We start from the raw sequence: 11,011 nt of genomic DNA on the forward strand, positions 1-11,011 counted from the left end.
TGATGCAACTTGTACCACATTCTTACGCGCCTGCATGGCGAGTTTTCTACACTCCTTCGTTTTTGGGTCAAGGGATATTTTATACAAGTAAAAATACCCCAATTTTATACTTTAGAGTGTGTTTATAGAAAATTAAAAATTTAAAAATTAAATGATACTCTTATAAATTTAAATTTTATTTTTAAAAAATAATTATTAATTTATATCTTCAATGTTATCTTTTAAAAAAATATAAATATTAATAAAATAAAAAATTAATTTAATTTTTTAAATATATAAATAATATTAATAAAAAAATAAAAATTATAATAATAATAATTATCTCTTTTTTAATTTTGTTTTAAAATTAATTACTTAATTCATTTCATTCAAATTAGAGAATGTAAGAACTTTAATTTCAAAAATCTTGATATAAATTTTTTTAAAAAAATTTATCTTAAATTATTTTTATTTGAAAAAATTGATTAAAGATATGTTTCTTGAAAGGTTAGGAACTAACTTTTAACTTCTAAATTTTTAATCACTAATTTAAAACCTGAAAAATTTTTAACTATTAATTATTAATTTAATAATAATAAGATAGCTTCATTACTAGAGAAAATTAGAAGAATTGGCAGAAAAGCATGATATTCGGTGACATGAGGCCAAGACAAGCCTGCCAAAATCAAAAACCCAATTCTTTAATTCAATGAGAAACAATTAAGACACAGAATTTCACAAATTAACACTGCAAAAAATATATATGGTGTTCCTTCAATTTGTATTTTTGCTCTTCCTCTCTTTTTATGAGTAAAATATATCTTTTTTTTCTTTCCACTCATTTATCTTTCTCTTATTTATGTTATTCAAAGTAAAAAATTATTCATTTATAACTGTAATCCTCATAGAAATTTTGGATTCATCAATTTAAATTTATATTTATTTTTATTTTATATATTTAATTTATTATTTTATTAATCTCTATTTTTTCATATTTTTTTAGTCTTATATTATACCATATAGTTTAGCTATTTTTAGGGCTTATATCTAATTTGTTGGCTTTTGAATTGTATGCAAGAATATTTGGTATAATAATTTAATGCAAATTGATTTTTATTTAACTCTTTAAATAATAAAATTTATATTATAAAGTTAAACTCAACTAAACTCAACTCAACTAAGCCTTTATCCCAAAAATTTAGGATCGGCTATATATATTCGCTTTATCCACTCTAAATGATTTTGGGTTAAATCCTCACAAATTTATAATGCTTCTATGTCATGTTGTACTACTCTCCTCCAAGTCAATTTAGGTCTACCTCTTTTTTTCTTTCTATCCTCTAACCTAATGTGCTCTACTTGTCTAACTGGAGCCTCCGTATGTCTACGCTTCACATAACCAGACTACCTCAATCTCTCTTCTCTCAACTTATCCTCAATTGGTACCACTCCTACCTTTTCTCTAATACTTTCATTACGAACTTTATCTAGTCTAGAGTATGACCACTCATCCACCTTAACATTCTAATCTCTGCAACTCTTATCTTAGACGCATACGACTCCTTCAATGCCCAACACTCACTACCATATAACATAGCCGGTCGTATGGCTGTACGGTAAAATTTTCCTTTTAACTTATTAGAAATCTTGCGATCACATAAAACTCCCGTTGCACGTCTCCACTTCAACCATCTAACTTTAATCCTGTGACTAACATCCTCCTCACATCCCCCATCTACTTGAAGGACTGAGCCGAGATATTTAAAGTGATTACTTTGGAACAGTACCACTCCATCCAAATTAACTCATTCCCTATCACTAGTTTGCCCTTCACTGAACTTGCAATGCATGTATTCTATCTTCGTTCTACTTAACTTGAAGCCCTTTGACTCTAGAGTACTTTTCCAAAGCTCTAGCTTTCTATTGACTCCTTCTTGCGTCTCATCTATCAGAATAATATTATCAGCAAACATCATACACCAAGGAATACTCTCTTGTATATATTTCGTCAATTCATCTAAAACTAATGTAAAAAGGTAAGGGCCTATAGCTGATCATTGGTGTAATGCAATTGAGATCGGAAAATCTCTTGTGTCCCCTCCCACTGTGCACACAATAGTAGTTGCTCCTTCATACATATATTTCAACACTTGTATGTACCTAATAGATACCCTCTTTTGTTCTAACATACTCCATAGGACATCTATTGGAACACTATCATAAGCCTTCTCTAAATCAATAAAAATCATGTGTAGATCTTTCTTCACATCTCTATATTTTTCCATCAAGCTTCTAATGAGAAAGATCGCTTCCATAGTTGAACGAATGGCATGAAGCCAAATTGATTGAGAGAGATAGAAGTATCATGACGTAGTCAATGCTCCACAATTTTCTCCCACAACTTCATAGTATGGCTAATGAGTTTAATTCCCCTATAGTTCGAGCAACTTTGTATGTCTCTCTTATTTTTAAAAATAAGTACTAAAATACTCCTCCTCCATTCATCAGACATTTTCTTTGAGTTTAGAATCTTATTAAATAATTTAGTTAACCATGCCACTCTCATTTCTCCCAAACACTTCCACACTTCAATTGGTATTCCATCGGGTCCACGGGCTTTATCCACTTTCATTCTTTTAAGTGCTTCCTTTACTTCTAAAGATCTAATCCTTCTAGTATAATTCACATTCTTTTCTATCATTTTATAGTCTATATTCATGCTATTACCATTTTGACTGTTATTAAAGAGATCATTAAAATAATTTCTCCATTTTTCTTTAATGTCCTCATCTTTCACCAATACTTTTCATTCTTTATCCTTAATGCACCTAACTTGATTGAGATCTTGACATTTCCTTTATCTCCTCCTTGTTAATCTATAAATATCTTTCTCCCCTTCTTTAGTTCCAAGTTTCTCATATAACTTTTCAAAGGCCTGTGCTCTTGCTTGACTAACTGCCTTTTTTGCCTATTTTTTTGCTATCTTGTACTGTTCATATGCCTCATTATTATCACATTTAGGTAATTTCTTATACTATTCCCTTTTTCTCTTCACTGCCTTTTGTACTTTCTCATTCCACCACTATCTCTCTTTTGAGGGTGGTCCATGTCCTTTAGACTCTCCAAGTACTTTTCTAGCTAGTTCTCTAATATTTGATGCCATCTGTATCCACATATCATTGGCCTCCATATTCAGCTTCCATGCTTTGAACTCGAGAAGCTCATTTTTGAACTTCACTTGCTTTACTCCTTTGAACTCCCACCACTTTGTTCGAGCTACACTATTTCTTCTGACCTTACTTGAATTGTTTATAAACTTGACATCCAATACCACTAACCGATATTGACTTGTTAAAGCCTCTCCTGGAATGACTTTACAATCATTGCATAGAGCTCTATTTGTCTTCCTGGTTAAAAGGAAGTCGATTTGGCTTCTATGTTGTCCACTTTTGAAAGTCACTAAATGTGACTCTCTTTTTATAAAGTATGTATTTGCTAGTATTAGGTCGTATGCCATAGCAAAATTCAGGATACTTTTTCCCTTCTCATTTCGACTACCAAAACCAAAACCTCCATGCAAATTCTCATAGCCTTGCTTATCACTTCCTACATGACCATTCAAATCTCCACCAATGAAAATATTCTCTTCATTTGGTATGCTTTGCATTAAATCATCCATATCTTCCCAAAACCTTTGTTTACTCTCACTATTCAGTCCTATTTGTGGAGCATAAGCACTAACTACATTTATTGTTTTTTCCTTCTAGTACTAGCTTTACTAGTATAATTCTATCTTATACTCTTTTCACAGCTATTACAGCGTCTTTCAATGTCCTGTCTATGATTATGCCCACTCCGTTCTTATTTCTCTTCTTTTCCGGTAAACCACAGTTTGTATATTGAATTACCCACTTCCTTATTTTTCTCTCCTACCCATTTAGTCTCCTGAATGCAAGCAATATTCACCATTCTCCTTTCCAAGGTATTCACAAGCTACATTAATTTTCCTGTAAGTGATCCAACATTCCAAGTACCAACCCTAATCCTCCTCCTATCCTGTTCCTTCCTAATTGGTCTCCTTATGATATCATCTATTGTTTTTTATGTCTATTTTGTGTTCTGTTCCACTATCTGTTCTACTATCTATCCTATAGACTAACTTATTTACCTACACCCGTCCATGATGTGGGAACCCTTGCTCACTTAACACCATACCCGGGCACCGGCATGGCGCGTCGCTTTCAATGAACGCCCTACACCCTTACATATTTCTCACTACACACCAGGCTCCGATGTAGAGCGTCGTTAGTAGAGAACGCTCCAACTTTTATATCATTTGAATCCATATCATAAGGTGTGACGAAATTTTTACGCTGGTTGTCACTTACCATAACCTTTCTCCTTTATCCGAGCTTGAGACCGGCTAACCGCAAACTACTTAGGCGGAGTTTATATTATAAAGTTAGATAATAATCAAAACTATCATTATGTAATATTTATAATAATTATTATAAAAGTTATTTTACAATTTTTGGAAATGTAAAAATTTTTACAATTTAATATTTTATATTATTTTTATTTATTATATGTTTCAAGATATATATATATATACATATATAATTTTTTTTGGTTAATTTCAATAAAACTTTTATGATTTTATCCCTATAAATAGTGTATGTTTTTATTAATTCACCTCTTAAAACAAATTTAATAACACACTTCAATTTCGTTGTTTTATTAAAAATATTTTTTATTTTTAAACTTTGACAATTTTAATTTAACATTATAATCAAATAATAAAAAATATTTTTTAAAAAATAATTTGCATAAAAACATTTTCCATTTATGATAGTTATTTTCTGGAAAACTTTATATATATATATATATATATATATATATATATATATATATATAATGCATGCTGAATTTTATAAAAAAAAAAAAATTGCATGCTGAGAAAACACTAAAAAACAAATTAATAGAGCAACAAGTTGAGAAAAATGGGGAAAAAAAATGCTTGCCATGAGTTTTTTGGCCTTCGTGGAATTTTATTGAGAGGTGCCTCGGCCTCGGCCCAGCCACAGCAGCCTCATTCAATTGATCCCAGGAAGAGATCATAATTCATCACATGGAACTCCCGCATTATGAATGAAAACGAGTCCTTTCTCTTTCTGTTTATATTTTTGTCTTTAATTATTATTAACAAATTAAACACCCACGTATATGCACACATATATTAACTAATTAAATAAAACTAATATAAAAATTATTGTGTTTGAAGAAACTATTCAATGAGGTTAATTTTTTAAGTATAATTTATTTAAATTATTATAAAATACTTTTTGGCTTTATTTGATAATATTAGTTATTTTAGTAACTGTCAATTATTTAATTAATTATTAACCGTTAGATATTAATCGTTAATAATTAATTATTTATTTAGTATTAAAGTATAATCATTCAGTAAAAATAGTTATTGAATTAGCTGTTAAATGTAAAAATATGATATAATCCAAGCGCTTCATCAACTTCTAAAAGTTAGGAGGATAGTTTTTTTTATGAACCGCTATTTTAGCTTATTAGGCAATATTAGCTGTTTTAATAGTTGTTATCTATTTTAGTAGCAGTTAGGGCTGAGCAGAATTCGGTTCAAACCGAAAAATCGAACCGAACCGAGTCAATTCGGTTTAATCGATTCGATTTTAAAATTAAATTGGTTCGGTTCGGTTCGGTTTTGAATTATAAAAATTTCGGTTATTTCGGTTCGGTTCGGTTTTGAAGAGAAAAAAATCAGTTAAACCGAACCGAATAGTAATTTACATAGTCAAATCAAATTAAATCGAACCGAATTAATTTTTGAATTGATTTATTTTTATGAAAAATTTATGAATTATATTTAATTTTATATATATTAATTATTTAATTTCATTGATTAATGGTTATTAGGTTCAAACCAAAGTTAAAATTAGACTAAATAACTTGAAAATCAAGTCTAAATTTAAAAATCAATAAAAAATCAAACTGATCAGTTTAAACTGAACCGAACCGAAATAGAACGGTTCTGTTTGATTCTGTTTTTCACCCATTTCGATTCGGTTCGGTTTCTAAAATTTGCGATTCAATTTTTATAATTTAATTCAGTTCGATTCGGTTCGGTTTGGTTCGGTTTGAACCGAATGCTCACCCCTAGTAGCAGTCAGCTATTTTACTAGTTGTTAACTATTAGACATTAGTTATTAGTGGTTAGCTGTTTATATAGCTATTAATATAGAAATGTTCAATAAAATAACTGTCAGATTTGTTATTCAATGTAAAAATAGTGATAAAATCTTGTTGACCTTATTTAAAATGTTTTATTAACATTTAAAAGTTAGGAGGGATAACTTTTCATGAATCACTCCCTTAACCTCTAAAAGCTAGTATAAACACTATATCACCGAATAATATAAATAAAAAAGTAGTCTTTTAACTCTGATCAAAATGCTAAACACTACCTTAAAAGTTATTGTCGAATTGGGTCTTGACCTGTAAACACTAGTATAAACTGAATAATATAAGAAAGATAATGTTTTAATCTAATCAAAATACTAAATACTATATTAAAAGCGTTGTTGAACAGAACCTTTAATTTAATTAATAAAAAAAAGAGAGCTGATACATTTTAAAAAATTTATAAATAGTTGTTTTATGTAATAAAAATAAAATTAAAATTAAAAAATTATTTAAAACTCTTTAATTTTTAAAAAAGACATATAATTATTCACAAAACAATTTCATAATATTTGATAATATTTATTTGCAATAAATTTAGAGGTGTCATTTATATGCCAGTCAAGATCAAGAGCCAAAAATGCGAACAAACCAAGGGGTAATAAAGTAATTCCAGCTAGCAAATTTCCTTTCCTTGACCCTACAAGCAGTAGAAAGAAACAGAGATCAGGAAAGCAATACACACTCCCGTCCAAACCTTGATGCCATCTCTCGTGCAAGCGTTTTATTCATGGAAAGATGTGACGGTTGATAAGCATTGGGGAGATGAAGAAAGGATACCCATTATTGGAAGAGGGGTAGAATTGGAAAAAAGGGAAAATTACATGAGAAAAGCTATATCTTTTAGAAATTATTAGCCGCGATTTCAGGTAAAATACTCCCTCCATTGTTTTAATTTTTTTTCTCTACTTTATCTCATCTATTTATTATCTTCAAAATATTTATCTATTTTAATTAAATGTATGAGTACTTTAATTAAATATTAATATTTTTTTAATAAAATAAAATTATTAAATCATTTCTTTATTTTTTTATAAAATTTTTTTTATAAATCGTTTAAAATAAAACAGAGAGAAGTTTATATAAATATAATAAATTAATTAAATATGGATTAATATGTAAATGATGTGCACAATAATATAATATAGGATTAAGTGGTTTGGTAAAATAATAATTATTTAATTAATGAGTTTTAACTTAATACTGTTGAAATTATTTTTAAAATTATCCTGAAATATAAAATTTTAAAAGAATTAAAAAAAATTAATTTTTTTTAATTCTCATATTTACAACAAAGAATTTAATTTTTTTTAACTAAAAAATTTTTACTTTAGAAAAAATAAAAATAAAATATAATTTTATGAGAATTCAATAAGTTTATAAAGTCTTGAAATTGAGTCTCTGTCAAATTCAATTATACTAAAAAAAATAATTATCGAATAATAGGATCATGAATTTAGTATTTTTTTAAAACAAAAATAATAATTATAATTATATATTTATCTACATATAATTGGTTTTCTATGTAAATTATTTTATAGAATAACAGATTTATAATATAATTCCTCCATGTATAGAGGGCTTCATAAAGAGGACTCTTCGCATGAGGGTGCAACAATAGCTTACCAATTGTTCAGCAGTTTCTGCTCTTAATTAAGGTCAAGAAGAACATAAAAGAATATGGCTATATAGCTTAAAACAAAGTCTTGAGTTGGTTTCAGCAAACAGATTCTGCTCTAAGAGTAGCTATGGAGTAGGAATACTTGACATATAGAAAGAGAAAGGAAGAGAGAGAGAGAGATGGGGGATTATTATAATTATAGGTCCAGAAAAGGGCATGCATGGAGGTTTTCATCATCATCAATAAAGCTTTTGTTGTTTATGGTAGCATTGATTTTGTTCTCAGGGTTTGTTGCTATTTTGAGTACAAAATTATCCAGTTGGGAGTTTTTATCTATCCATTCTTGGCTGGTGGGATATGGCGGTGCTTCTGATTCTTTAAACACTTCTCTGTCTGCTTCTTCACATGCAAAAGAGAATAGCGAAAGTGCTGCGTCGGTGGTGGTGGTGGTGGTGGGAGTTAATAATAACGCAGAAGAGCATAAGCAGGCTATATCCGATGAGATTTCTGCTTTTAACCGCTCTTCTTCTTCTTCTTCACTTCTTGATTTTCAGGCTGCAGACATTCAAGAATCTGTGAGTCCTCTTGTTCATGCATTACCATTTAGTATTTACTCAGCCTGATTTTTCTTTGGTTTACTATTATGAAAAAAATATTATCGCAGATTTGGCTGATTCTTTGTAATTACTTTATCAGGATTCAGAAGCTTAATTTTTTTTTTTTTTACTTCCTATTTTTTTATTATTCTTTCTTTATTAGAATTTGGAATCCCTGACTTTTTTTAAATATTTTTCCTTTTTTACAAAAATCATTTTGATGTGTTTTGTAATAATTTTTTTATTCATCTGAAAAAATTAAAATTTATTAATTTAATTATATATTTTTTTAATTTATTTAGTTTCCATCGAAGATTACTTTAATACATTTGATTGGTTTTATTTTTTTTAAGCGGGATTTTAGTAATTATAAGTAGGATTTTTTTTATATAAATCTAGTTTATTATTAATATAAAATATAAAATATATGATCTGATCCATTTATTAAATACATGAATTTGAATTTACGTGATTGTGTCTTCGGTTCATAAATATATGATTAACTGGGTATAAATAAAAATTTTCTTTATAGCAAATTTTTTTTTTAATTTTATTTTCTCCGTGTCAGTTAAAAAAATAAAGCTTTGGCGGAAAGAAAAAAATTATATATTTTTTTTTCTTTACAGTGATTTAGATTTTTTGTAAATTGATTTTCTAGAATGCAAGTGAAGAAGCAGAAGAAGACTTGCAAATTTCAGGGAACGAAACTAGAATTGCTTCCATGGATCTTTCCACCAAAACCAAACGTCAAAAACAACATTCCAATTTAGAAAGACTTGAAGCTGCTCTCCAAAATGCTCGTTCTGCAATTAAAGATGCTAACTTTAGAACTCAACCTTACGACCCCGAATACATTCCAATGGGCCCTATGTATTTGAACTCCAAAGTCTTCCACAGGTGATTTCAACATTATATGCTTCTATTTTACTTGCCATTGCCTATTCTAACAGGTAGTGTTTGTTTGCCAATGCAGAAGTTACTTAGAAATGGAGAAACAGTTCAAGGTCTTTGTCTATGAAGAAGGGGAACCACCGATTTTTCACGATGGTCCTTGCAAGAATATATACTCCATGGAAGGAAATTTTATTCACAGTATGGAGTTGGATAAGCAGTTTCGGACCAAAGATCCTGACAAGGCTCATGTTTATTTCCTTCCCTTCAGTGTAGTTATGTTGGTCAAGTTTGTCTATGTGGGCAATTATGATTTAAGCCCCATTAAAAAGACCGTAAGAGACTATGTCAGACTCATTGCTGAAAAATATCCCTTCTGGAATCGGAGCCTGGGGGCTGACCATTTCATGCTTTCTTGCCATGACTGGGTAAGTCTCTCTGTAAGCTTACAGTCCATGTATGTTTTCTTGAGCTTGATGACCTCGTGAGGTCTCTGACTACTGTTCTAATTTCAAAGCACGTATGTCATCCTTTTCCAGGGGCCACATACTTCATTTGCCATTCCTTACCTTGAAAAAAACTCGATTCGTGCACTATGCAATGCAAACACATCAGAAAGATTCAATCCCATGAAGGATGTATCCTTTCCAGAAATCAATCTCCTAACAGGTTCTACAACAGGCTTGATTGGTGGACCATCTCCATCAAATCGATCAATCTTGGCCTTCTTTGCAGGAAGGCTTCATGGCCCTATAAGACCAATCCTCCTTGAGCATTGGGAAAACAAGGATGATGATATCAGGGTGCATCGGCAGCTTCCGAAAGGCGTATCTTACAACGAAATGATGAGAAAAAGCAAGTTCTGCCTTTGTCCAAGTGGTTATGAAGTTGCAAGCCCGAGAATTGTCGAAGCATTATATACAGGGTGTGTGCCAGTGTTGATTTCAGATCACTACGTACCGCCTTTCAGTGATGTTTTGAATTGGAAGTCATTCTCCGTCGAGGTTCCTGTGAGCGATATCCCCAACTTGAAGAGAATATTAACTGGAATATCTCCAAGGCATTATATTAGAATGCAGAGAAGAGGGCAGCAAATAAGGAGGCATTTTGAGGTAAATTCTCCACCAAAGCGGTACGATGTTTTTCATATGATTCTTCATTCTATTTGGCTCAGAAGACTGAATATTAGAATACATGATGATCATGAACAAGCTATCATGATCACCAGTTGATTGAATTTTTATATTTAATTGTAATTATCATTTCATATTTATGTAATTTTTATAAAATTATTGGAAAGATATTATTTATTATTAAATAGCTCGTAAAATAATATTGAGCTATTAATTATTTAATAATATTTATCCACTGAATCTTTGTAAATTAAAAAAAAAAAATAATTATATTATGGTGAAAATAATCATAGAATTTCATTATCCATTGGCTACACTCACACAACCCACCATTGTCATGTGAGGTGATTTCCTTTACTTATGTAGCTTATCACTAAATTCAATGGGATTAGTCCAGAATTTTTTTTTAATTAAGATTTAATTTTATTAAAAAAATTAAAAATAATCCTAAATAGGAGTATATTTTAAATTGATAAGAAATGTGAGCTCTCCATTCTTATCAATCAGAGTTCGAGTACGTT

The 11,011-nt window shown here is 29.7% G+C and overlaps 1 protein-coding gene across 1 annotated transcript; it reads left to right on the plus strand.

Annotated features, from left to right (window-relative positions):
* The first annotated feature begins 7,870 nt into the window (after positions 1-7,870).
* LOC110651025 (probable glycosyltransferase At5g03795) lies at positions 7,871-10,589 on the plus strand. Its single transcript, XM_058144742.1, is given in 5 exon segments — positions 7,871-8,445; positions 8,535-8,550; positions 9,093-9,363; positions 9,440-9,785; positions 9,897-10,589. Coding segments are annotated over 5 exon segments (1,722 nt in total). The 5' UTR covers positions 7,871-8,049.
* Positions 10,590-11,011: the final 422 nt, after the last annotated feature.

Source organism: Hevea brasiliensis, chromosome 3 (genome assembly GCF_030052815.1).
Source record: "Hevea brasiliensis isolate MT/VB/25A 57/8 chromosome 3, ASM3005281v1, whole genome shotgun sequence".
Classification (NCBI taxonomy): Eukaryota; Viridiplantae; Streptophyta; class Magnoliopsida; order Malpighiales; family Euphorbiaceae; genus Hevea; species Hevea brasiliensis.